Raw genomic sequence first — 27,810 nt, 5'->3', positions numbered from 1 at the left:
TAGATTGAATGAAAGAATGTTTCCTCTCTGACGTGGGCGGCTGCTTCATCGGTCACCTGGATTCTGACCAATGGCTCGCCAGCACTCTCTGACTGACTGACTGACTGACTGACGGCCAGCCAGCAACAAGACGAGAGGTTTTTTTCCTTTTCTTTTCTTTTCTTTTTTTTCAAACAGCACTTAGATTGTGTTCAATCTACTTGAAGTGCACAGATGTATCTTCTCTGACAGATGATGTTGATTTAGAAAAACAACTTTTTCATTGGAAAAACAGGACGGCGAACGTCAGTCAGAGGGTCGAGATGAGATTATCGGACTGTGACCATCTGCCAGACTGCAGCGTGACCTTAAGTGGTCGGGGGGGTCAGAGTCCAGGAGTGTTTGTGGTCAGATTGGCTTTCAGACAAGGCAGTCGCGCTCAGTCTGCGGGGACGAGACTGAGATGTTCACCGTGAATAAAGTACAAATGTGGTTTGACTTTAGGAGTCTTTATAGTGGCAGTTCATAGTCTTTAATGATGGCTAGAAAATGTGGACCAACTGTGGTTGCAGTCCTGTGCAAAAACCTTAAAGAAAAATCCACCCTTAAATGCTTTCAGCACTGTTTCCCAACAGACTAAGAGCAGCAGATGTATTATCTGCTGGTTATTTTCTTGATCAATAAATTGTTTGGTCAATAAATGTGGTTTAAAGAAATGCAGATAATAATTGACAAACCAAATATTTTGTTTAATAAAAAAAACAAGCAAATTTCTTGTCATTTTACGCTACTTTTGTGTTACAAGAAAATGACAAAACGATATGTTGAGTATCAAAATCAATACCATACATCACATTTAGGCATTTTTGGAATTTGACACATCTGTCGATCACCAGTTTTCCGGGTCAGTCCCTCTGGGTGTGACAGCAAAAGCTCTGGAAGTCACGTCACAGTAACGTGGCTCCGACATCATTCACAACTCCAGCAACAATGGCCTTAACGGACCAGAGAGCACAGGACCTGTTTTGCAGGTCTTGTTGTTGTGGTTTCATTAATTGTTCCACCCAAAAAGTCACACACTAGTGGGTGAGCTGGGTGTTTACATGCTTACACACTCATGATTTATGACAGGAACAAGGTCACACCCAGTTTCTGGGTCATACATAAAATGACTTTTTTTTTTTGGAAAGTTCATGAAACCCCGTTACATGATGATGATGCATGACGGTGTATGAGTGTTAAAGGGTGGATTTCGCTTTTAGGGTGAATATTTTGATGATTGTTTTCTTTCATTTTGTCAGTGGTCAGACTAGAGGAGCTGCAGGATGATCTGTGGAAGTTGAATACTGGAGCACTTTGACAACGAGGGGAAGGAGAGATGTAGCGGGGAGAGGGGGAGGTGGTGATTGTGGTGGAGGGGGAAAAAGAGGTTTGTATCGCTCTGCCGTTTTTCCTGGCAGATGAAACGCGCCGCAATCTATAGGACACACCTTTCTCCTCTCTCTTCCCTCACCAATAATGGACACAAAACACATTTCTTTCAAAGAAAGACCAGACATAGTAACACTTTATCTGATTGTTGATTTTTTTTTTCTTTTTTGATCCAAGAAAGAGGAACACTTTTCAGTTTACGATGAGTGTTCTTTGTACAGTTTAGGGGTGTAGTGAATCTTCAGTGCACACTCGAGTTGCACTGAGGTGAATTTTGTGTTGAACGTGAATAGTGTTCAGTGTGCCTTTTACTTTTCGTATTTTCAATCTAAACTAAGATTTTGAATAGCACCATTATTTCGGGTTGGACCCTTCTATCATTTATTTTATTATGATGATTTTTTTTCTGTATTTTTTTTTTCTCCCCCCTGAAAGTTAAGTAGAGCCAGGTTTTACGAAGGTACAAAACCAAAGTCCCTCAGAAGTTTCCCTGTACGACCCACCGTGTGGAGTTTTTTGAAACTTCTTTGTCAGCTTCTCTACCGTGCTTTTTCTTGTTGGTCAATCAGTGTATGCCATTTAAAAGTATTATAGCAATATTTCTCTAGTTGAAGACTAAAGTCATGAAGATTCTAGTGGACGTGTTTCCAAGTATCATAATTTCACCTCCTGCTGATAAAAACAACAAAAAAAAAAACATCAATCTATCAATAGAAATCCAGTTTTATATTTACCTTCATTGATGTTGACCACACATAAGCTAACTTGCTGTTGAGATTAAAAAAGGTTTATTGAACAGAAAGAGGCTGTGGGTGTTTTTTTCTTCTTTTGTTGGGTTTGAGTGGGGTTGTTGATGAATCCTAAAATGTGTCAGTGTGTTTTCACTATACTTAAAACTACCTGGTTGATGACTTTCTACCACGCACTCTGCTATATTCTCCACATAATCCAATTGTCCTGTGACTACAAACTGCAGCCGGCTGATACAACCCCAGGGTTGCTGGGTGTAGGCGTGGGTTAATGACCTGGAAAAATGAATCACACCGAGAGCTTCATATAAACTGTTGAGTCATAGCTGATCCTGAAATCATTTCAACCAGAACTAAAGCACCCAAGGCGGGCACAGCAGCAGAAACTATGGAACTGGCTGAGTTAGATCATTATAAATATTTATACCCTCTAATGCTGGATTCAAACGACCAGCTAAAAACTTTTGACAGAGTCACAGTTCTAGTTTGTGGTTACAACCTGAAAAGATGGTAGACGACGACTCCACAGGAGATTACAGATGTGTAGTTCCCCGCACATAACAATGGGCCGAGGATGTCGAGGCAGCTGGAGAACCCACTGGAAAGTTGATACAGGTTAATTAGTAATGACAGAATTTCCCTGAAGCAATAAATTAACCACCTGGTCTTAACAAAACAGGTGAGAGGACTAAAGAAAAAGAAAATATGCAGAGTCATTCCAAAGTGCTGTTGGATGGTGAAGAGAAATTGAGATAAAGTCCATGTATATATACACAAAATGATGATTCAGACGCAGCCAAAGAGCCTTAAATCAGTCGTTTAAATCAGTCATGTGCTTGTGAAGGGTTTTTTTTTTGCTTACCAGACAGTCAGATCTGACATTCTCTCATTACAGATCTGGGTCACGTTACAGGAAAATGTATTTCCTCACTATGCGGTGTCCGATTGTGCTGAGAGTTCCAGTTTTATTGGTCGTGTTTTGAGATACGCATCTGAGGTTTCTCCCATCACAGCGACTGTGGCCAGACCAACTTTAAGAGCAAAGTTATCTGTGGTCATTTTCAAATGACAGATACGTCTTTTCGAGCCATTCTGAATCCTGCTTGCGTACTGCATTTTCCTAAACAAATGTGCAAATAATCAAATTTGCTTTAACGATGATCATGTCGTGTTAATAATCAAATGATCAATCTAATCAAATAGAACAGGTAACATGTGGCCAAGTGTTTTACATTACAGCAAAGGAGATAAGTCAACCTGCTAAAGAACCCATTGCCCATGATCCATCAAAAACACAAAAATTGTTTCTTCACAGACTTTTTTTTTATGCAGTGAACGCCACATACAATTCAGTTTTTGGGGTTAAGGCAGAAACCTCAGAGAGGCATATTTCAAACCCACTGCAAATAAAAACCAACAACATCAGTGATAAAATATGGTTTTAGGGGGTGAAGTGGTCCTTTAATTCTGTGTCTCTGCAAAATTCATACAAAAAATGTGTGGTAGTTTAGAAGACAGCGTAACACAAACTAACTAACACCCGGCTGCTGTTTAGTTTTTTTGTTTTTTGTATGAGCAGCTGTGTGCCACTGCAGCATTTTGCAGAACTCTTTTATACTCTTGTGTTAACAGGCGAGGAGGGGGCTGAATAATTCATCATCACCACTGATAAGAACTGAAGCCCTGACCAGTGCTTGAGATCACCGATCTGACATCACGTCCAGTCCGTCTCCATGGCAATCGCCTGTCAATACGTATATATATTAAACTGGGTGAAACTCAAGACACCTTTTCTTTTTTGTGTGTGATGGCAAAGTGCAGTGACAGTGAAGAAAGAAGGGCCTGATCCTGACTGACCGACCGACCCCAAACACCACACGTCTCCTGCAGCCTGTAAACACACTGAGCAAAAACAACAACAACAACAACCTGTTCCCTCTAATTTTCAAAACTCCTGAGCAGAAATTCAACTCCCCTGATGACCTGCTTGAGCGATTGTGAGCGACAAGCCTACACAGTACTTCCACATGTTGGTGCTATGGCCTCACCTCTCCAACTCCAAATATCAATACAATTGGCTATTACTATTATGATTAATAACAGATTATTTTGACAACATTACCTAGGCTACTCCATATCTAGGTCAGTTACAGTTAATGATAACAAAATACAATATTGTTTTGGCAAAATAGATTTTGCATTTATTGCCATATGAACAATATGAAAAAAATAACTAACATCAAGTTGGTGTCATCAACTCTTGGCACAGAAGCATTCTTGATATGAACAGTAATAATAATTCTCAAGCAAAAACTTAAATCGTAGTTGCACTACAGACCACGGTTAAGGTCATAAATTTCACAATTCGAAGCGCACATTAGGGAGAAATAAACAGTAAACTAGTAAGTAAACCAGTAAAACACCTTAGAGGGAACAGTGACAACAACAACAACAACACACAGTGACACAGGTAAATAAGAAAAGGGCGTCAGAATGCAGTGTGAGAGCAGAGGTCTGTCTCTCCTGTGTGGAAAGGATCATGTAGAGAGAACATGTCAATCCAATCAGCCCACTCAGACAGAGAACAGCTAATCCCACTAATACACCACCAGAGCTAGGTGAGAGAGAAGAGGGAGAGTTAAAGGGGGAGGGGGGTGGGGGGTGGGGGTCTCATTCCCTTCATGGAAACCAGTGTCTCGCTCCTTCTTTTCCTGGGATGGGAGACCAGCACCACCGAGCCAAACTGCCAGGGCCTGAGCCGCGGGGTGGGTCAGATGTGCCCACGCCCGGCGCCTACGTCTCCTCGGTGCCGATCAGATTTCAGTGGACGTCGCCTCGCCTCGTTTTGCATCTGTTGCCTCTCAATGCAAAGTCAATTTGAGCCGTCAGACAGACAGCAGCTTCACACCGGGGACCCACCCATGATGAGCTTTGCTTGAAATAAACAAATAAAAAATAAAACATTGAAGAAGCGCAAATCTCCCTGCACAGCCACAGTTCCTCAGGTGCAGGTGGGTAGCAGGAGTGCGTAAAATCAATAGAAAAAGACGGCCACCGCACACTGATAAGACTCTGCTGATATGAAAAAATAATACATGCATACATTAAAAAAATAAATAATTCCTCCTTTGTGCTCTGAGCCTCCTGCTCTGCCATGAGAGAAAACAACACCACCACTAGATAACAATGCAGTGGGGATTTGGACAAACTTAAAGCGCGACCTTGCAGCAAATTTCACTAAAAGACGCCATGATTCTCCACTTAAGGGTTGTTATTTATAGTGTGTATTCAGTGGCACTGTGTGCTGCTGAGACCTCCAGCAGCCTGTCTGTCACTGACAAGTCTTTTTTTTTTTTTTTGGGGGGGGGGCAAGAGACAAGAAAGAAAAGAAAGCTGATACGAGGACTGACAATCTCCTCTTTTTTTTCTCCCTCCCTCTCTTTCTTTCTTTCTTTTATGCTTTCAGTAAAATATCACAATATCAGAGGCCTGTTCACTCATCAGGACCAAAGTATACTGTAATGACATCAATGGTTGCCATGACAACAGGGGGAGGGTGGATGACAACATCCTACTGCGTCTTTTTTAGAGCAGGAGATCACAGCACTGTTCAGGATTAGCTGCACACACACACACACACACACACACATACACACAAGATGCTCCAGTTTTGAATACAAAGATTTTTTTAAAAAAAAATCAACTTTTTACAAAAAGCTACATCTTTTCTGTGATGTTCAAACACATACACACAAATATATACAAAAAAATACAAAAAAAAATAAGCATTGCTCAGCACAGCTTCACAGGTTTTGAAGCAAGTGACGTAAATGGTGTAGCCCTGCATGGTGTGTGTGTGTGTGTGTGTGTGTGTGTCAGTGGAACAACCATTTTCTAACATGAAACCTGCTACGTTCACTGCACTCATACACATGTGTCCCTTGTCTCTGAATGCACTGCTCAAACACATGCTGGCCAGCAGATGGACAGAGGCAGAAAAATCCCAGCACAGATGACCCAGTACTGCCTGGATGGAAAAGAAAAAGAAAAAAGAAAGAAAGAAATTAGCTCCTGCGTGTTGCAGCGTGGGCCAATAGGGCTCACACTCCGCTTGAGCGACCTTTTCGTGTTAGCTCTGATATTATCTGGAGAAGAAAAGTTTATACACTTGATAAACCCTGCTGCATTGCTGAGAGATGCCAGAAGAGGAAGAAGGGGAGGGGGGGATATCTGAAGCGACAAGGTGACTTCAGGAAAATGAGCGGGCCAGCGCTCCTCTTCTCCCTGACTGATGTTTGTCATTTGTCACCCTGAGAGCATCTGACCTCACTGTGTGTGTGTGTGTATGTGTGTGTGTGTGTGTGTATGTGTGTGTGTGTGTGCCATGCTGTGTGGGGGCTTTGCTTGACTCCTTTCATTATAAATGACACAGTCCTGGGAGGCAGCTGCATTGACGTCAGGGCTCTCAGCGCTGTCAAGGGCTCCGGCTGCAGAAAATCCCCCCAAATAACAGGATCTAAACAGAGAGAAATAGGTTTCTGCTGTTTCATTACTGCCTCATGAACTCAAGCGGATTTAGGGGGCAGATTGGCCCTCGTCCTCAAGTAATCGTGTTTTAATGAAGATTTTTTTGGGGGGGTTGTTAGAGGGGAAAAAAATGCAGTTCAAAGCTTGGCATATTGCTCTGTGTTTAGATCACCAACTTAAAAAACACACGACAAGCTCAAACTCTTCGTCGTGTGGCTAATGTGAGGGAAAGGTCTGGTTATCAACGCTCCTCCTGCTTCACACCATTTTGTTTTTAAAAAAAAAAGCACATCCTGGCCTTGAAAGCTGCTACAGTCTCAAGGTGGTCTCACCGCAGCAGAATGTGCTGACACACACACACACACACACACAGCAGCGGCTCCGCCAACCTGTGCATTATGGTGTGTGATAACATGCATAATGGGCTCCGCTGACGTGATGGAGCTATATGGAGTCAAAGAACCCAGAGTCTTGGACTGTGGGGTGGAGTACGGCTCCAAGGAGGGCTGATGGGAGATTTGAGGAGATTAAAAATAAAAGAGGAAGGTCCAGATTCTCAAAAAGAGATCTCTGCCACGTGATTTATTGCTCTAATCCTCTTTGTCGATTGCTCATTTGGAATGAACGGTCGTGTGCCTAAACTTAACTTGAAATTTTAGGAGTGCAGGCAGAAAATTTAGGGGTAAATTGACATGCAAAGCAAATATTCACATTTCCTTTGCAATCATGATCCTCACACACATCAGCCTGACACCTGTAATGAGAAATTCCACATACTTTGAGTCGCCTCTTCCACGTTTCATCAGTGTTTAAAAAAAAAAAACTGCAAATTTTCTGGTTTCACATGTGCAAATAAATGACAAATGTACTTGCACTGTCCCAGATTTTTGGGGCAAAATGCCCACGTTTAGTTGCAATGTGGAGCCCTGGTCTGAGAGCTGCTGAATCTACGTAGTTGTGGTGACCCCAAAAAACTTCCAACAAAAGGATTCAAACTGGAGAGAGACAAACACCACAGTCACAGCCCAGCCCTTATTTTGCAGCGGCCCACTCCTCAGCAGCAGTCGGGGTGAGGGCCAGGTGTGAGGTGCAGGCCCTGCCCCAGCTCCGCGTGGTTCCGCCGTGGCCAAAACAGCCCCGAGGACCGGCGCTTTCATCTCCACAGCAGCTGCCTACCAGGTCAGTGTGGAACCAAAACACGACATCAGTACTGAACATGTGAAATTAATCCCACATTTCCTTCAGTGGGTTTTTTTTTTCAGGCTCAGAGGACTGAACTTCACATCTTGAAGGGTTTTGTTTTGGAAGTCTATAAAGAGACCTCAGCATCCTCAGACTTCACAGAGTCACAAAGGACATAATTAGGCCTTTATTGTTCCTCAACAACAGTTGATAGTCACTGGAGGCTGACCTTTTCCTGGACGCCAATAAAAGGTGTTCTCTGAAAGCACCGCGCCAGGAACACATCGTTCCCCATCGCCTCATCTCGCTTTTGGGAATGCTCAGGCCACGGAAGGATCTCAAGGGTTTGTGAAAACTGAAGAGAGAGTGATCGCAGTTAAAAGACAAGAGACGTCCTCAAGGAAAAACCTGCTGCAGTCTGCAACGCGACTGTGATTGGGTTGATTTTTTATTTTCCCAGCGTGAAAATGGGAGCCAGATATAGTATAAAGCCAAGGCTACACAGGAATGGCTTCAAAACAATGTCAGGCCCTTCTGTGGCCAAGTCCAGACCTTCAGCCAATCACAAGATTTTTGGCAGGACTTGGAAAAATTGTTGTGCGCTCACGGTCACCAAGCAGCTCAACAGAGCTCGGCAGTTTTTGTGCGAATAAGAATGCGATAAAATTGCAGCGTTCACGTGTGCAGAATATGGAAGAGGGTGAATTAATACTTGACCTACAGTGAATGGCAAAGACTTCAACTACTGATGGTTTATTCACATCCTGTGATGCTTCAGATTGACTCTAACTCTCTGTGCATATGCATCAGCTTTTTTCACAGTACAAAAATTCTTCAATATTCCAGCTAGTAATTTTGAATACACTTTGCTTAGTATGGATGTTAAGGATTTCTAGTTGAATTGTCCCAATCTTTGTTTTTATGCAATGTTTCTACATCTCCACAAAATCCCCATCATGTCAGGCTGAATTGAACATATCAAACAATATGCAGATATATTTTTTAATGTTACTAAAATAAAGTATGTGTTTGATTGTATGTGAATACTGTTACTGACAAATTCACTTATTCTAATAAAGTGAATGTTTTAATAGGGTTGTTTCCTGTTGCTTGCCATGTGGCAAATTGGCAATTACAGTGACAAGAGGCCTTGATGTATTTAAGCAATGACCAATTATAAAAGCAGGCTACAGCCGTTCAATTTGAGTTACTTTATTCAGATGAAGATACAGTAGTACAGCATCCCAATTGTGGAGAGAATTCAAAATAAAAATAAAAGCACAGTCTTTGTGATACAGGACAATCAACAATCAAGGTTTATTCAAGAGAACAAAATGAAAGGGCAGGAGGGGAGGAGAAGGGAACAGCGGGAGGAGTTCAGGGAAAGACAAAAGTTTCTTTTATCAACACAGACGATACATTTATTCAACCCGCCCATAACCACCCCAGCTCTCACCCCATAATAAAACATTATGCAGCCTTACGTACACATGCTCCATGCCACCCCCACCCCCCATCCTACTTTCGTTGAAAGCATGCACTTGTTCTCCATCGTGTAGAGAGGTTTGTAAGCAAAAAGGCCTTAATGCTCCCTGACCTTATGCTTTGAAATCTCCTGTACAGTGGAGGACCTGGCATGGATTTAAAGGAAAACAGGGTGGCTGTGGGACACAAGGAGTGCCATGGTTTAGCTAATCCCCACGGCTCTGATAGCTGTAGTCAATTAAGTTTAACCATCCTATTAACGTCCAAGGAATAAAGTGTCCCTTACAGAAAAAAAACAATGTTGTCTCTTTACAGAACAGGACAGGTGAAAACTGTTTACCCAGGCATACTAAAAGAAAACACCACTGCTTATCAAAGTCATTGGCACAAAGATTAAGAGCAATGCCGAGAACATATTGCAGAAAGTTACAACCGACTACTACTTCCCACCCTTGCACATCAACAAAATCACTGGGGATTTGGAGGAGGGTTAATTATGAGCAACACTTTACGACTGAGCTGGTCCCTATTACACTGTGTTGGGGGTAATTCATTTTGTCTGACCCGTTCAATCTGTGTTGCTGCAGAGAACAAACAGTGCAGAGGGGCAGGGTAGTCTGGTAGACAGAGTTGGGAGAGGACACTAGTTTAACCTGATTGGTACATGCAATCATTGAAAGTTCAGATTACATGCAGTAACGGACACCGTGCTTTGTGCTGAACCTGTGGACCTGGGAGGCTTTTAGGAGGCGCAACAGGTTTGGTTTGGTGTGAAAAAAAAAAACCGACAGCCTGCTAGACCAGCAGACCTTTCAGTCACTTGTCTGGGCAGCCGCACGTGTCTCTGGAAAAAGCTTTCAAAGGGCTGATTTGAGAGGAAGCGCAGCACAACAAACAGCTTGTTGCTCCATCTGCTGCTCAAAGTTTGCGTCTTGCACTGGGAGGGAAAGTGCAGCAGCACAGAGAGGCCGGCGCGGCCCCTAGGTGCTAGCTAGCGAAACGTACGAACGTGGTATGCTGCGGTGGCTCTGGCTCTAGTACCAACGGTGGCCGAGGGTGTAAAATGTGAGGAATGTGAGAGGGGCTCTGGTTAGCGATGCCTAGCTAGAACAGCAGCACATTGGTCAGCATGCACCACAATGTAATTTCATCACACTTTGCCTTTTGTTAAAAGCACCCATTTACAGCAAAGAGGAAGGTTAACAAAGAAGCCTGCGCTATGCCTGGATGTGGACTACCAATGGACAGTAAAAAATAAAGGAAAAAGAGAAAAAGGATAAAACAATTGTTAACAGCTTTCTCTATACATTTACCAGTTGTTCCTGAACATCAATAAATATCTTGTAAAAGTGTTTGTTGTTGTTGTTTTGGGTGGTTGTCTGGTTTAGCCATGATGGGTTGGTTATGCTAGGGCCAGGACTGTGGAAAAAGAAGAAAACAAGAGTCAGTTTTTTTTAACCACACGCATCAGATATGGATGATGTCATTCACAGTTGGTGTACGAGAAGAAGAGCGACGCTCACCACTGATGGCCTCCTGGGCAAAGTACTTGACATCCATGTCTGTGTCTAAGGCCAGCTTCTCCAGCACTGGCTTCACCTCTGTTTGAAGTGTACTTTGGGACAAAGACCAAAAGCAAGAATTATTAAAACAAGTTTTTACGTGTGGTTTCTTGATTTCACATTACACAGTTTTATCCAACGAGTAAAACATCCAACGTTGAAATGAAAGAGACAACATACTTGCTGTCAAGGACGGGACCGATCTTCTGAAGGGACTTGGCCACATTGAAGCGTACGTTGGCCACTTGGTCGTTGGACATCTTGAGGACCACTGGGAGCATCTGCTTGGTGGTGATCTCCTGGCCACAGGCCTCTGACAAAGCCTGAGACACAATAATAACAGTCATCAAGAATGACAATAACGAAACGACATGGTAAGTAAGTAACAGAAATTTAACTAAAAAAAGGGAACTCAGTTTTGGACAAACTATATATAGCGCTCAAAATGTGTCACATTTACCGGCTATTAAAAGCTTCAAATCAACTTAGAGGAACTTAACACGAGAGCAAGTTTATGGGAAATGATGCCGTTGACTCACATTGATGCAGAACAGAGTGGTCATCCTGTGGAGGTAATTGGGGTCGTTGGCCATGCCCAGTACTTTGGGCACGATGGTGTTCTGCGCCCACTCGGCTCCAAACTTCTCCACAAGCTTCATGAGATTACAGGTGGCTGCCTCGCGGATGGCATACACTAGAAAATCACAGTGAGAATATTCTGCGTGAATGGTGTGATAAAGGCTGGACTTTTTCCATCGGTTTCAAGTGCGTCCATGCAGGGAGAGCACTTCCATCTCTCGCCTCGTCTGAAGTGACTTCCATTTTTCACACTATTTGAATTTTTCTGTCTCTGCATCACGTGTTAAAGAATAGAGGTTTATTAACACTGAACAAAAACTAGAATTTCTGTTGTAAACTTGTGACTTAGCAGGGCTAGGCATTGAAAAAACCATGCTAAGAGAAATGTGAATATAATGGGCAGCTGTGTTATAGATGATGTAAACCATCTCACCATTATTTTTATTTTTTAATTTCTGGCAATAAAAAAAAACCAAAAAAAAAACTTTTCAACTCAATGAAAGTCTCAAGAAGAACATGTGGTACATGACACTGCAGAAAAGAAGACCAGATGTCTACAACAGTATGATTTATATGACAGCCTGAAAATAGAATTTACTATAGTTACCCAGCATACTGGGAAATCATGGCATTTGTATGTCATGTGAAATTTTAAATGGACACAGGATTTCTATGGGGAGAACAAAGATAGAGTCTGTGAGGCAAAGATTCTGGGCTGATTTCTCTAGTCCTGTCTTTCTTTGAACGGCTTATGTAAGGGTGGCACAGCCTTAACCCCGGCCACAGCTACAGCCACACACACGTACATACAGAAACTCGCACCAGCAGCATTCCAATGATGTAACCCAGCTGGCCCTTTGTCCTCAATACCCACTGTCTCTCTAATTGGGAAACCCTATGGTAAGAGAACCCTATATACTCTGAGCGAACAATGTATGCAAAAGACAATGTCTGAAAGTGAAAAACAGAGAGGGGTGTGTTGTGTTGTGTAGTTTGGTGGGCAGCTGGCTCCTGCAGCATTTGAACATGTGCGACTGTCTCACAGGAGAGAAGAGCCCAGGGCAAATCTGCTCAGATATAAACTCACCCACAGAGAAACAACTGTGATTTTGAACTCACTTAACCCCAGTATAAATACACTGCACAACCTGAGTGCTGCCTCCAGGAATAAGGTCAAACTGAGCGAGCTAAGTGATACATACAGAAAGTATGAAAGAGTGAAACTGCACAGCTTAACTTCCCCACTATGACAATTTCAGACTCCAGTGACAGAAACTCTGATGACAACTTGTCCAGTCCACTGATGACGCTGCTCCTTCCCGGCCCACAGCTACAGCGTACTGTATATGGAGTTAAGGCCGTTATTGGACTAGCATGTAGTAAATGGGAATTGTAGATTACCAAAGCCACCCTTGGCACCTACACTTCTCACCCCCACCAAAAAGTCATTCTGGGATTATTTTGACTCATAGTGCAATTGTGAAACACACTTTCAGGAATAGTCATTTTGTTTCTAAACAAAGAGAAAAACATTTAAATGACATGAAAACACCAAACCCTGTGTTGTGTTTTACATCAACCAAACTTGTTCCTTTGTATCTGAAGAAATTATACCTTTAACCTTCACTGAAAAAACTTCAGCTCCTACAGATACTGCACTTGGCCATGTTGCCATATATTTTGAATATATTTCGATAAATAGCGCAGCCCTGCTCCCGCCCTCTCTGCTGATCAATCTCTTCCCTACCACCCCAGGCTCTCTTTGTTCTGGTAATAATACAGCATGAGAGTGGTAAGAAGAGACCCATCTGTTGACTGGCCAGGCTCAGGTGAGGAACAGCCGTGATGCTCTAATGCCACGTTGCTAAAGTGCGTAATGGAAAATGAGGAAACAAAGCAGGAGTTTTATGCGAGGTCCTTCAAAAAAAGAAAAGGGCTCATGCACCATTAAGGTGTTACAGGCTGCTGCAGGGCATCAAGAGCCAAAGTGAATAAAATAAGCCCAACTGGAAATGTAGGGAAGAAGTAGTTCTTCGAGGTACGATAGTTTAGTGGTTTCAGTGAGGTTATGGTGTTTTAAAGAAATATTTAAATGTAGAAAACATGACAATAATCAGGACAAAGCTGTATTCACAGAATAAAAATGATACCGCCGATAAAAGATAATGTTAACATCTGTTTAAGCAACCAATAAACAAAGTGTTTTGAGGCACCTGATCATGTCCGACATATATCTTTGGAAACATCTCATGCAGGAGTCCCTTACCGTGGTCAATGAGCCAGGCCATACACAGTGTGTTGAGCTTCTCATCAAAGAACTCCACTCCCTGAGGAAACAAGGACACAGCGTAATTAGAGCCATTTCCTGAATGTCTGCAGCCCTGATAAAGCCTGTTTGTCTGACTTTGTCTTACTTAGATCTCTGGGTCTATGCAAGGTACTAATTAGAAAGACCTTTAAGGGCAAATTTCATATGAGTGTCAACTGTCTTCCCAGACCCCATGACTCACCAGCTGTCCTGCCAACAGGGGCATGTACTCTATGATGGCGAGGCGGACCCTCCATTTTGCGTCCTCTGCGAGCTCCACGATCGCCGGCAGCAGTGACTGTGAGAGCTGACGGATGCCAATCACTTCGTTCACACAGTCTAGGTTGGAGATGATGTTCAGACGCACCTCAGGGCACTGTGACAGAAGAATTAAGATGTATGAGTTACGTTTATGGCTGCAAGTAAGCGTCCCAATATTAAATAAGACATTCATCTCATCAACTGATACACTTCTGGACTCTGGCAACCTTAGCCACCATTAACAACTTAGACTTCCAGATAATTCAATCTAGAATTAATTAACCCAAATATGTATCCAAGATGCCCAAGAGATCTCATTTAGTTTTAAATTGTACAACAAGTACAAATAAACGAAACGTTTCGTGCACATACAACTTAAGTCCTAAACTGCATGAAAGTAGCAGGTGAAGATAATTTGAAATAATTCATCTTTTGAATGAAGTGCTTGTCTGCAGAACATTCAGCTTGTTCCCTTTTAAACTGTCCTTATACAGATGCACCTTGAATTATTGAAATCTTCAAGTCAAAGCTGTCAGTTTGGACTGTAATCTAATTAGACACTTTTGGTCTTGCATTCATGTTGTCAAGAAATTGGGCCATCTTTAAATAGGACTAAGGGAGGCAGAGAAAGAACTGAAAGCCTTGAGCTTCTCAAAACATTTATATATCTTTGCGTCTATCTTGCCAAACTCATGTCTGGTTTCAATGGTCAAATTAATGTCACAGACGTGTGTTCACTGAGATGTGACTACACTATTGTTGTTCTAGATTCAAGATTTCTAGATGTTAAGTTTGAGCACAAATCTACAAAGACATTCATCGGCTAGCCTATTGTAACTAATGCATTCTCAAAACGGTTTCATTTTAGGAGGAAATAACTTCAAAGGTTTGTATAATGCTGACAGTCAGGAAAATAACTGAAATACAAGGAATATAAACTCATGAAATGTGTCCTGTTTATTATAAAACTATGACCAGTTAGAACTGCAGCTTTGCTCAACCCACTGTTACAAGTAAATACCCACATTTACAACTGCATATACACATCAAGCAATAACCTGTGTAGTTAGACTGAGTCCAGCTTTTCATTATGCTTCTCTCTAGACACAGCTATTCAGTCTTCTAATTGTAAGGTCTCAGTCTGGTCGCCAACTGCATGAATCATCCTCCCACCCAGCCAGGTGGCAGCCAGGTACATCTGGTGGCTGCGGATAAGTGGATTTACCCTGTCTCAGACATGCTGATCACTAAAGGCCAGGGAAGTTCAAACTCTTGACGCTTCACAAGAAACTTTTGTTGTGAATGATACCAAACCAAGCACTCTCCTGAGGAGGTTTCGAAAACCAGCTGTGTGAAATATAAAAAGAGAAATTGAGGCACATGATTACAAGTCTGCATTTCCTTTACCTCGTCCTTGAGCTGAGCCAGGAAGAGAGGCAGTAAGTGCTCTATTGTGTTGTCCTTGCCCAGGATGGTCGAAAGGCCCATGATGACCGAGGCCAGGGCTGACTTCACATGCTGGTTGGTGTCTGACACAAGTTCCTGATCAGGGACGGGACACACAGGAGAGACAGAGATCAGCACAAACAAATAGTTAAGACACAAAGTGCGTAAATAAACTTCAGGACTACTGCTATGGGCTATATTCACAACACACAGAGAGGGAGGCTATAATCCACTTGTGTGTAAATACACAGCAAAGTTGACTTAATACCAGTGCAGACAAACAATCATTGCCGTTAACTACTGTAGGTGGAAGAACTTCAAATATGATGCAGACAGAAATGGCACAATACATAAACAAAAAGACACTGCTGCCTTTTGCCCTGTTGTGTTCAAACATAACTGGTCAAACCAATATCACATGGTGCTTTTTGTACAAATTCATGCAAATTCGTTAGTACCCTGTAGTAATTCCTAAGCTATGTTGTCACACGTCTTGTATATTCATGAGTTATGATGAGGTTGTTGCAGCTTTCTAAGGTTGCGTCACGTGTCAGCGTTATTGTGCTTATCCTGTCAAAGTTACATACGGGTAGGAGCAATAAATTACGCAACACGAACCTGTGTCTTTTAAAACCAAAAGCCTATAAAGGCAGTAATCTGTTCTGCCACTTACATTTGTGAATTAATAACAGTCACTGGCAATCATGGACAAGATTTTCATCAGCAATGCTTCAACTCAAGTTATTGTTGAATTTAAAAAAACAACAACAGTGCCATCTGCTGTTCAAAATCTGACCAACACAGGCACACAGACGCACACAACTTGCCCAAAGGTTTTTGCAAGCACCTGACAAAACAGACCCCATAATAGCCATTCACAGGTAGAGTTGTGTCAGTGGTCATCTTTGTAACATTTAAGTTCTACTGTCGCGGGATTTGAACAGACACCGGCGTAGCCATGAACTGAGACACTGGGAGCAGGACTGTCAATGAATATTTGAAATTCGAATGTATATTTGAATTATAGTGATAAAAATGAAATCCGAACAATAAAATATGATATTTGAATATTAATAATTTATTTTTAATTATCTTCATACGCACAACCACAACAACTTCCTCCTACACGCCGGTGTGACGTGCAGACCGCAGTGGGACGACTCCTCAGTCCATAAGTTTCATGTCTCAGACCGGATCATGTAAATCCAGCTGCAGAAATATCCAGGGGACGGGAGCGCCGCGGTAACCGTAGTAACTCACACACACCCGTCTGTGTGGTCTGGAGAGAAGCAGCTTCTCTGTTTTCCCAAACTACCGAGTAACAGCTTTAATCGCGCGTTTAAAAAAAGCGAGAGCTATGATGATCCTCTGCACTTCATCACGACTGTACTTAATACGCGTTAGAAGGATCATTACTTGGATGTTGGAATAAAACATGCTGGCTCTTATCCCGTTTCCCGAGCGAGCTGTTTGCTCACGTCATCACAAAAAACTTGTTTGACATGAACTGATAAAGGCCGAGTAAAACACTTTTTTTTTTCACGTATTAATATGCATATAATGTTGTTGCTGATTTGCATTGTGTAGCCGTTTGTTTTGTGTAATGTAAGCTGTTCAAAACGTGTTTGACATGCGCTGATAATAAATACAGGCTACCGCTATAAAGTCCATCTCTTTGTGTTGATTTTTGGAGAAAATATGAAAAAAATATAAATTATATTTTTATTCGAATATCTGTGTTTTTTAAGAGGCAATATTCTAACCTCATTTCTGCCATTCATTGACAGCCCTAGGAGCTTCCGCTACAAACAAGCTTAAAATATATACTTATTTAATTTTTGTCGGAACAATTTCTCATGTCGGGGCTTCAATACAAGAGGGACATTACAGACGAGCAGCATGGAGGTATTTGGATGTTTTATGGTGTGTCTTTTTGGACGAAGAAAAGTGAGCCCCGTTCGCTACCGCCATATGGCAGTGCAGTGCTGCACAGAACCCCGCTGTAACTCAGAGAAGGCACAGAGGACTCTGAAACTTCTCCCAACCCTTAGTCGACATGAGGGTGAGTAGATATATTTGAATTTTGGGTGAACTATCCCTTTAACCGACAATTGTATAATAGACATTTTGAAAAAAACGTCATTCACTTAATGCTGCATTGAAAAACAAAAACTATCTTGTCACCACCGTTGCTTGTCCTTTTGACTCATCACATGTGTGATACTGATATTGATTAGTGAGTTTTAGGGCGTTTTCACACCTGAAAGTCCGAACCAAGGTCTGTGTTTTTGCTACGTAGTGTTTGATCTGGTTGGTTAGAGTTTCACACTGCATTAATGGGACGTCCTGTCCTCATGAAATTAAAAAAAAAGGTAGTTAGCAGAGTAGCAGTCTAGGAAAATGAATGAACAAGTTTGCATTGTGGCAACGATAATTGTCCTGTCATGTCATTACTACCATGTCATTACTGTGTTTTCTACTTTAAATTACATTGCATTATGACGGTGATGCCTGATGCTTCTGCCATGTGATTTTCCTAGTGAACATATGTTATTTGGTGATCTTGTAGACTGTTTGTTCAGTCCCAGTATGTGGTGACCTGTACATCTACTTAAGCAGGTGTGTTAATTACCACTTTCATGTCTGATGAAGGGCTGAGCCCGAAACGTTACTTTTTCCTGTGTGTGACAATAAATTGTCACGGGAGCAATTGCTGGTGTGCGGTCTTCTTCTTTTTCTACCATGTCATTACTACCAGCAGCATCAAGGCCATGCCTAATATGTAAACCGTGTACACCAACGTATGTAGCTAACCACCACAAATTCCTGTTAAAGCTTAGAAAGTCCGAACCATCGCAGATGAAGAAAATAAAGGAAAAGTCCAGACCAAATGAGGTAGATGTGAAAGCTCCCTTAATGTTTAGCAACACAAAAGACCCATATGAGAAGAAAAGTTTTCATTACGCCAGAGGTCCCAACACCACATGTCTGCATCAACTCTTTGAGGAGAACTATAAAAAGATAAGCCTCAAGTTCTGTTCCATACTTAGTAACTCTCGGCAAATCGAATGGTTTTTTATTCGACTGAGAAGTGCAGCCGCACAGCAGAAATATCAGTATGGCAGAGAGAAACCTATTTATTTTACCTTGACGCAGGGCAGGATGTGAGTCATGATGATTTGCTCTCGATTATCCTCTGGGAGATTCTCACAGAATTCTGACAAAAAAGAACCAAAGTGCAACGTCAAGAAAATATGGAGCTTGGACTGGAAAAAGGGCTGAAACGCGTTGCTTGGTCTAACTTGTCAGATTCACCTTCTTCTGACCAAATGTATACTTGTGTACTGACCTTTGACTTTGTTAGCTGCAGCAGCACGGACCTCAGCTTCACAGTCCTTCAGAAGATTTTGGAAGGCTGGGACCAGATCGTTCTTGGTGATCTCTGGCCCAACTGCTTTCTGGAGCTACAGTCGGAGAGAAGTAAAGGTGCCTTAATATCAAATCAACAATGTGGGCAACCTTACAAAACAAACAATCATTACATTTAAGTTGTGAAATGTTGTTGATGTAGCCAACATGACAACGCAAGTGCTCATTGTTTAATCTTTTAACCCTAACCCACTTTATTTGAAATGTACTGAGTTGTTAAACAACTGAAGAAATATCCAGTTATTTTAGCTTTACCTCAAATGCTAAAGTCTGTCTGACAAGTATCAATACGCAACCCTCAGCCTGCTGAATCATACTGGGTAAGAAACCATGTCAAGGATATTTTGTTCCCACATAAAATCAGCTACTGTGACAGCATCCTTTTTATCTGAACTGTCTGCAACTGTGCAATATTGTGGATACATTTTGAAACCAATGTAAAGCCGAAAGGTTTGTAGGTACATCTTAATCACTCAGTCCAAATAATGTTTGGGGGCTAATTCCTTAAAAGGATATCATGGACAAACAATGAGGTAATACATTTCTGAAAGTTGGGGTGGTGCCATCACATATCACACATTATATATGCATTTATTTTCATTTTCAAATATTTTATGGGATACTCAACACCAGATTGTGAAGGCACACCAAACACAGGTTTTGAAAACAAAAAACAGTCTGCTCCAACAGTTGTCTCTGAATAGAAAGCATCACCCACACACTCAACTATATATATTCGAAAAATGTCAGGCTTAAGGAAAGTTAAATGAATTTCAATAAAGAGGGATAACAATTTCAAGGACTAAAAATTGTTACAAACTTAGACATTTGTGACATAGCAGGAGGTCTCATCATAGATAAGATTTAAGAGGCACTACACAGAACATATTCTGTGTGCAAACCCATCTGGCTATGTTTAGAGAGATGCCTGGTGACAGTTTAGCTGACTATTACACCTCTGTTGTTCCAGTTCATAGGTATGGGACTCATTGAGACCAGCACATAAAGACTGTAAGCAAGGGAAATCAATGCCATGTGTGTTGAGATACTAACGTTGATAAACCAAGGAACTTCCCAGGACTTTTAAGATGCCGTGCGCAGTCGGGAGCACAGTGGTCATTTGTCAAGACATAGCTACTGTGTGATGTGCACCACTGAAGTCATATTAATTTCTATTTATATGAGACTGCAAATGGAGTGTCACAATTTGTACCAAATTAAAATTCAATCAGCTTCAGATTCCTCATTTTCTTTTCTTTTTTAACCGCATTTGTTAACCAATCATTAACTGTTATCTGATAAAGCTTATTATTAGAGTATCTGTGACTGCAACCTGACCAGCCATTGACGATTCAGAGGACGATCAATGCCACCCACATCTATTGTGCTCTAGCTCATCTGACCGGTGCTCAGATCTTCCAATTTTGAACTTTACTTTAAGTCCTTGTTAACTGCTAAACATGAGCATCCTTAGTGCTTCCCCTTGCCTTAAGAAACTGATTAAAACCAAAAAAATCACTTGTGTAAAAATCTTACTGAAAAGAATGTGCATAAGCAAAATCGCAAAAAATGTGTTCACTCAGGCACTGGTTGCCAGAGGATGACATAGAAAAACATCCAACATCCACTTTCCCTGGTTTCTAAAATGGGTGACAATCAAGAACCATCTAGCCCAGGCGTCTGCAACTACTCCACAGAGGGCCGGTGTGGCTGCGGTGTGGTTCCAACCAAGCAGCAGCACACCTGATGGACTCATTTAATCCTCTGATCTCCGGGTTCATACAGTTGATTGGTCAAACTGTGTGCTCTTGATTGGTTGGAGCAAAAAAAACCTGCACCCACACCGGCCCTCTGTGGAGTAGTTGCCCGTGCCTGCTGTAGCCGCAGAACATGAATCTCGGCTGGTGGCTGCAACAAAAGGAAGACAAGTAAAGAAGTTAGCTGCCTACCTCGGAGAACTTGTCAGCCACCATATAACGGACTCTCCAGGACTTGTCCTCTGCAGCCTGGCGCAGGGTTGGCATCACCAAGGTCTCCAGGTCCTCCTGAGGCAGCAGGGTGGCAATGCTGACACAAGCCTCCACTGCAAGCAGCCGCACTGAGTCCTAATTGAAAAAGGGTATTGGGATCAGTACGGCCTTCCCTGGGTTTAAAGCAAACAACATAACAAGACGGCAATAGTCGAACTTGACAGGAAGGAATATCGGTGCACATACCTGCTCATCAGAGGCCAGAGCAGTGAAGAGGGAAATAATATCACTTTTTACATAGTCAAGCTCCAGGACTTTGGCAAACTCCCCCAGTTTAGATGCTGCAGCACGACGCACCATAGGAGTGTCATCTGAGCACAAGGTGCGAAAATGCCTATGGATAAAAGCACAGACATTTAATCAGAGAAAAGTGATGGTGGAACAAACCAGGTTATAAGCCTGACGCAATTACATCAGGTCTACATTAAATGACATGTTTAACTTTGTCATTTCAAATAAGAGCACGTTAAAAAAAAAAAAATCTCCTTTATTAAAAAGCCACTTACTGACGGATCTCAGCCTTGACAGTGCTGGAGACACGGGGATAACAGACACTAAAGAGGCCACAGGCAGATGTGCGAGAAGTGAACCAGTCACCACTAGCCAGCCGCTTGACCAAAGGCTCAAAATGGACCTCCAGGTCAACTGGAGAGTGCTCCTGAGAGATCTTCCGCAGTGACTCCACAGCTTTGTCTCTGACTACCGTCTCTTCCACCGTGGCGAGGCTCTCCAGAGGAGGCTGTGTACAAAGAAGGGATAAGATTACAGAGGGAAATGGTTTTTTGTATGTATTTGGATATTTCATAAAGATTTTAAAAGGATTAAGCCAGTATTTCACACACAAGTATTTTTTCAATTTATGTTTTGATAGTCCAAAATGAGTATTATGGCCTTATTAGGAGTCAAAGACATTAAACTAGCTGGGTGAGTTTACCTTACACGTTATAGCACTACCATCTAACTTTGCTATCAGCAGCAATACATGGACAGTAAAAATGTATCCTAGCATTACATAACACATTCAACAGTTGCAGTGAACACAGTAATGTATAGTGTCGGCCGGGTGGACTTCTAATAGAACTTTTGAGCTTTGTACATTTTTACGTATATACACATAAACCCTCCACTAACTGCTACTTGACTTACCAGAAGACAGTGGACATACTCAGGCCCTCCCACCAACATAGTGAAATTTCCAAGCTGCTCGGCCAAGGCGAGGAGCACTTCATCCTCATCATAGATGGTGTCTGAGAAGTGACAGAAAGACTTATTATGTATGCAGTTACTAAAGTGCAACAGTGAGGTCATATCTGCTTGTGTCAGACATCATGTGAATCGGTTTTATAGTCGCAGTGATTGCTGCTGTTACCTGTGAGGAAAGGAAGAAGTTCAGTGCGAGTCCTCTCTACTCCAAGGGCCAGAGCGATTGTGGACAGCTTCTTGATGCTGTTCAGTCGTAACTAAAACACAAAACGGACGTAACGTTTAAACCACTTAAAATACACTGTGTCAATGAATATGCGTCATTAAAACTTGCAACCCCAAATATAATTCACCAGGAAGTGATAACTTGTATCTAGCTACGGTTCGCATCTTCGCCAAAGTAGCTTAGCTTGCGAGCGTTAAATAGCGTTTCAGGGGGCAATGAACCACGATGGCTGAAATGACACGGTGGTTTTGCATTAAATTAACCGTAGTTAACAAGCTAACAACCAGTGAGCTGTGCCACTGCGGCCTAACGCGCCCTGTTGTTGTGATTGCTAACTATAGTCACTGGGCTAACGCACTGCTGCTATTAGCGCCGTTGCGTTCACGTTAGCGGCTAAACCAGTGACCCGGTTAGACTGGTTCGTCATATCCAATTCATTTTACAACGTTCATATTTCAGCGGATTTGAGTATCGACCGAAAGAAATTCATAACAAACGACAGTCTAGGTTAACCACTCACATCGTAAACCCTCGTAAACAACAAACTAGTTTGATGAAACAGGGTGCGTCCGGCAGAAAATTCCCGATAGGCCTTAGCCGGGAACGACAGTTAGCATATTAGCTAACTTAGTTAGCCGCCAGACTATGACATTTTGCTTTTATTCTGCTATAAAGTAAACAATAGCAATTAAAATCGAAAGCGGGGTTACTACCTGAACATCCTCATTTCGCAGTTCATCAATGAGAACGGCGATAGGGTAGAGAGAGTCGTCTCCATCAGCTCCTGCCATTTTGGATACTGTTGCAGTTACCGAATGGCGCTGCTGTGCTGCACTACGGGGTTTCTGCCAGAGAACAGCGGCTGCAGGGCCCTCCCTCTTCCGCTGCTGCTGCCTTCACGGAACCACCAAGGATGGGAAGTGAACCACCGACCAAAAAGTACCCCAGGTCAGGCAACGCTATTAAAAATTAAATAAGACAAATAAAATGTTTAATGAACAACAAAAGTAGTAACACGGGTAAAAAACGTTAAATAACATTGAATCGCCCAAGTCCGTAGTTAAGTCACTCCATGGCATTTGTAAAATTCCGATATTGGATCAACATTTTCATGTCATGTCAAGGGATACATTAGAAATTCTACTTTTCATGTGACTAAAAATATTTTCTTTAAATTGCGTTTGGCTTAGATTAATATACAATTTGTTATTAATTATTATTTTGTACCGGGACAAGCGGTAGCGCCCTATAGTGTATGATTTAGACAATACAAAATAAAAAAAATCCATAAAGAGAGAAACGCATATCGACACAATCACAATAACTACGAATATGTGTGTGTGTGTGTGTGGGGGGGGGGGGGGGTTAATTAAATAAATAAACACACGCTTTTATTTTGAAAACCAATACACCGGATATTTCGTTTTCCTTCCGCCGAGTGAGTCGAGTCGATGCTGGGTGGTAAGATGGCTTCTCAGCAAGTCCTGTCCGGCGGTCAGATGTCTCAGCCCGGGCTACAACAGTCCGCTGCTTCCCTACAACATCAACAGCAGCAGCAGCAGCAGCAACAGCAGCAGCAGTTGAGTCAACAGCAAGACTTCGACCCAGTTCACAGGTTTAAGATGCTCATTCCACAGCTGAAGGAGAGTCTTCAGGTAACTGTGCTTCATCGCGCTAAACAATGAAACCGAAAATGCCCATGGTCACAAAAGCCCAAATGCATGCTGTGTTTTGCTTTAAGTGTATTTACAATATATTGCCATATGTGTCTATTTTCAGAATCTCATGAAGATCGCGTCCCTGAATTTAGCACACAACACGGCCATTGACAACGGAATGTGAGTAGCCTATATCAGTGGTTCCCAACCTTTTTCTTAAGGGACCCATATTTTTCACCATTGAAAACTCATTGAAAACTTTGGTGACCCCCCCCCCGATGTAAAATAAAATAAAATAAGGAACATCATAACTTCTTTTACATTAAATACTTTATTATATTTCAGTAATTTAATAACAGCATGTAACAAACAATCAGGAGAACCTGTGTATGATTACAACATATTTCTTCAGAACTTGTACTTTTAAAAACATAATTGTGTTTTTAAAAGTACAAGTTCTGAAGAATATGTTGTAGCCTAATTTTACACAGGTTTTTTCTCATTGTTCCATGCTGTTTTTCAAATTCATTGTGACTGATATTGCCCTGCTGTATATGTATTTAATGTTTTAAAACTGTTGATATTCAATCATCTATTGATATAGGCCTATAATTTATTTGTTTATCTATTTAAATACACAAATAAATGTTTAATGTGGCCCTTGAATTTAGTTGATTTTGTCACATATATGAATTGAATTGTTTAGCCTACTCATTTATTTAACATTTTAATTACATTAAAATTATTAAACCCCTTAAAATCAAGAGGGCTTCGCGACCCCCCCTGGATCTTTGGCGCCCCCCAGGTTGGGAACCACTGGCCTATATAGCTACTAAGTTACAGACTAATAACAACTTCACATCACTGTCCCAGCCCTGGATGATGTCTGATTTTAACTGAATATTTGCTCTCCCTCAGCAAAAGTAGCGACACCTCTGTTCAGCGCTTTGACAAAAGCCTGGAGGAGTTTTATGCCCTTTGTGATCAGCTGGAGCTGTGTTTGGTAAGAAGACCCATTAATAATAATGATTTATAAAGGGAAATAATACACTTTAACACCATGGACAAAAGTTTGTGACAAAACACTGAGATTAAGCACTCATACCTCCTAAAAATTGAACATTATTTACACCTATTGCCACATTTGATATGTGACAAGAGCATCCATTGTCCTGCCAAACAGTATTCATTTACCATATAGCCTTTCTTTAAGATAGAAATAAATACAAAGATAGATTACGCTGTAGCTAAATGTGTGTAGAGTGCTGAGAGATATAGAACAAATGTTATCAGTATAAACATGTTGCCCATATTAATCTGTGACACACACAGCACATGGGTACAACAACACCTAGACTCAAAATCGGCCACACATTTTGAGTCTTTTCTCTCCTCTGTGCAGCGGCTGGCCTTCGAGTGCCTCTCTCAGAGTATTGACAGCGCCAAACACTCGCCGAACCTGGTCCCCACAGCCACCAAGCCAGACACAGTGCAGACCGAGTCCATGTCTTACGCCCAGTACCTCGGCATGATCAAGTCTCAGATCTCCTGCGCCAAAGATATCCACAATGCTTTGCTCGAGTGCTCCAAGAAGATTGCAGGAAAGCCTCAGGGAATCATGTAGATGTGCATTGACTGACTGTGGATTTCATATTTGGGGCTGCACCATGTTCAGATCTCAGTTTTGTGCAACATTGGTCAAGATGCTGTTTGATTTCCCAAGATCTTGTGTTCTTAGTTTGTTTGTTTTTTCCTTTAATTTATGTTTCTTTATAAGTGCTGTGTATATATTGCTGACAAAAAGTCATGTTGGGAGATGACCAGCAGGTGGTGACAGAGTTGTACTACTAGCCACTTTAATATTCACAGGTCTTTTGTAGCTTATTTTTATTGAACATTAAAAACCTTTCTACTGATATTGATGTTTTCTCATTATTCAAGATGTACAAAGGAAGACTGCTTCATCTTTAACACATGGATTGATGGGGAGAATTCATAAGAGCAAAACTTTTCTCCAGTTTTTAAAGATATTTATGAAGGTATTTTTGGTGCAAAACTCTTGAGCTTCTGTAACAGTGGAATTTGTAGTTGTATACAATAGTTGCATTATGTATCAGTAAATTTGAGGTCACAGCTCCATGAGTTGCGTATTTCGAGATTTTTTTTTCTCACAAACTCAACAGTTACACCTTCATAAATTCTAAATTACAGGTGCACAAATCCTATTTTACCAATTACAAACTGACACACTCACATTTTTGCTGCTATTGTTGCATTATATTTGGTGCAAGACACATTCACACCTGTATCAAACAATGTGAAGTCATGGACAAAAATATCTGCAAATCTGAATGTGAATTCTTGCAATTAGAGTTACACATCTGTAAAATAATTTCTCACAAAATAATTGTTTTCATAACACAAACGTAAATCGACAACTATTTGAATCTGCCGCTGTTCCACTCCACTGAGAAATGTGGAGCAAAACTATCTGTGCATTATCCTTATTGTCACAACGAGATTGTTCCATAATGTTGTTCCCACACAGACTGTTTTGGTTGAAGCACCACACTTGCACAATTTAGTGATCTTTGACCGAATTAATTTCTTTCTTTGGTGCAAAACTGTGTCGAATACCTGGAGGGTTTGACCTATACCACACACCACGAAGACACAGATCCTCTGCACAGTTGGCCAAGCATTTGAAAATGCTGAAGAAAAGCTCATGAAATAGACACGTCAGATGGGCAGAACTTTAGCCAGCTCCTTTATTTCCTGTCTTACGTTGTTGGACAAACTGATTAATCCAGGTGTGTCTGACCATTGTTGTGAAGTCAATCAGTTTGTCCAATAATGTAAGACAGGAAATAAAGGTGGCTTAAGATCAGGAAGTATGGAGCTGTGCATAGATCAGGAAGTATGGAGCGGTGCATCAGGAAGTATGGAGCGGTGCATAAAGCCAATTGAGGGTCGTCAGCTGATTCACTTCACCTGGGCCCTCCACCCGAAGAAAGCTGGGCCATGTGCTCTCACTCTCTCTCCCGTCCACCTGCTGACCACTCATCCATGCATTGCATTCATGGTGACTCCAAGTGACTTCCACACCTCATTTGGTTTATGTTTTTAGTTACAATAAATGTTCTTAGTTAAATGTTTGTGTGGGCCTCCTCCTTGTCACATTCACTGAGCCAGTTTGTGACAGTTGGCTACTTTGTGCCGGGTGATGGGCTGATGCTGTTGTTCATATGGAGCAGTGTGTACAGGAAAATACTTAGCACAAAGCCCTGCACTGCTCTTTAAAAATGTAACTTGTTTGACAAAAAAGTGGTATTTTGGTGGGAAGTTGATTTAGTAGCAGTTTTACAGTCGTCCAGTAGGTGGCACTAGCGCAAAACCATAAAAGGCCTTGACCTGCAATCCCAGAACTGCGGGCCTGAATCTGCAGCGGATCCATGATCTGCAGCCTCCAGGACGGAGCCAAGGGCTGTCACACAACAGATCCCTGGATGAAAAGACACATGAGCATCTCAACAATGAGAAGGGCCATCTCTATCTTCACTAGTAGAGCGGACATTCTTAACATTGTATTCTGTGATGGCTCTCTCACATTCCTCCATCCTGAGTTTTTAACAGGTTTTTATCTAATAGCAAATGACAAATCCACACAACTTAAAAACAACAAAATATACTGAATCCATAAATTCTTATGGCATATAGGCTCATTTCATGAGAGGGAAGGTTGTAGAAGATGACTT

The 27,810-nt window shown here is 41.7% G+C and overlaps 2 protein-coding genes across 2 annotated transcripts; one reads left to right on the top strand and one right to left on the bottom strand.

Moving 5' to 3' along the window:
• Window positions 1-9,068: 9,068 nt before the first annotated feature.
• ppp2r1bb (protein phosphatase 2, regulatory subunit A, beta b) lies at window positions 9,069-23,225 on the bottom strand. Its single transcript, XM_085796496.1, has 15 exons — window positions 23,111-23,225; window positions 22,338-22,428; window positions 22,115-22,215; window positions 21,475-21,707; window positions 21,155-21,302; window positions 20,888-21,043; window positions 18,859-18,973; window positions 18,656-18,726; window positions 15,471-15,605; window positions 14,005-14,178; window positions 13,761-13,821; window positions 11,455-11,609; window positions 11,096-11,238; window positions 10,877-10,968; window positions 9,069-10,772 (listed from the first exon to the last, which is right to left on the bottom strand). The coding sequence occupies exons 1-15, from the start codon at window positions 23,186-23,188 to the stop codon at window positions 10,756-10,758; spliced, it is 1,770 nt and encodes a 589-aa protein (XP_085652622.1). The 5' UTR covers window positions 23,189-23,225; the 3' UTR covers window positions 9,069-10,755.
• Window positions 23,226-23,840: 615 nt separating this feature from the next.
• med29 (mediator complex subunit 29) lies at window positions 23,841-25,971 on the top strand. Its single transcript, XM_085794537.1, has 4 exons — window positions 23,841-24,052; window positions 24,177-24,235; window positions 24,974-25,058; window positions 25,458-25,971. Exons 1-4 carry the CDS (start codon window positions 23,849-23,851, stop codon window positions 25,677-25,679), a joined length of 570 nt encoding a protein of 189 aa, XP_085650663.1. The 5' UTR covers window positions 23,841-23,848; the 3' UTR covers window positions 25,680-25,971.
• The last annotated feature ends 1,839 nt before the right edge of the window (window positions 25,972-27,810 follow it).

This window comes from Trachurus japonicus, chromosome 13 (genome assembly GCF_045865225.1).
Source record: "Trachurus japonicus isolate A0001 chromosome 13, Traja_1.0".
Classification (NCBI taxonomy): domain Eukaryota; kingdom Metazoa; phylum Chordata; class Actinopteri; order Carangiformes; family Carangidae; genus Trachurus; species Trachurus japonicus.
This window is presented reverse-complemented; position numbering and strand designations above follow the sequence as displayed.

Coding starts and splice junctions, on each gene's coding strand:
- med29 (XM_085794537.1), top strand. CDS start 23,849: ATGCTGGGTGGTAAGATGGCTTCTCAGCAAGTCCTGTCCGGCGGTCAG. Junction 24,053..24,176: donor AGCTGAAGGAGAGTCTTCAG/GTAACTGTGCTT, acceptor GTCTATTTTCAG/AATCTCATGAAGATCGCGTC. Junction 25,059..25,457: donor ATCAGCTGGAGCTGTGTTTG/GTAAGAAGACCC, acceptor TCCTCTGTGCAG/CGGCTGGCCTTCGAGTGCCT.
- ppp2r1bb (XM_085796496.1), bottom strand. CDS start 23,188: ATGGCAGGAGCTGATGGAGACGACTCTCTCTACCCTATCGCCGTTCTC. Junction 21,044..21,154: donor CTCTGGCCTCTGATGAGCAG/GTATGTGCACCG, acceptor TTTTTCAATTAG/GACTCAGTGCGGCTGCTTGC. Junction 18,727..18,858: donor TGCAGCTAACAAAGTCAAAG/GTCAGTACACAA, acceptor CTTTTTTGTCAG/AATTCTGTGAGAATCTCCCA.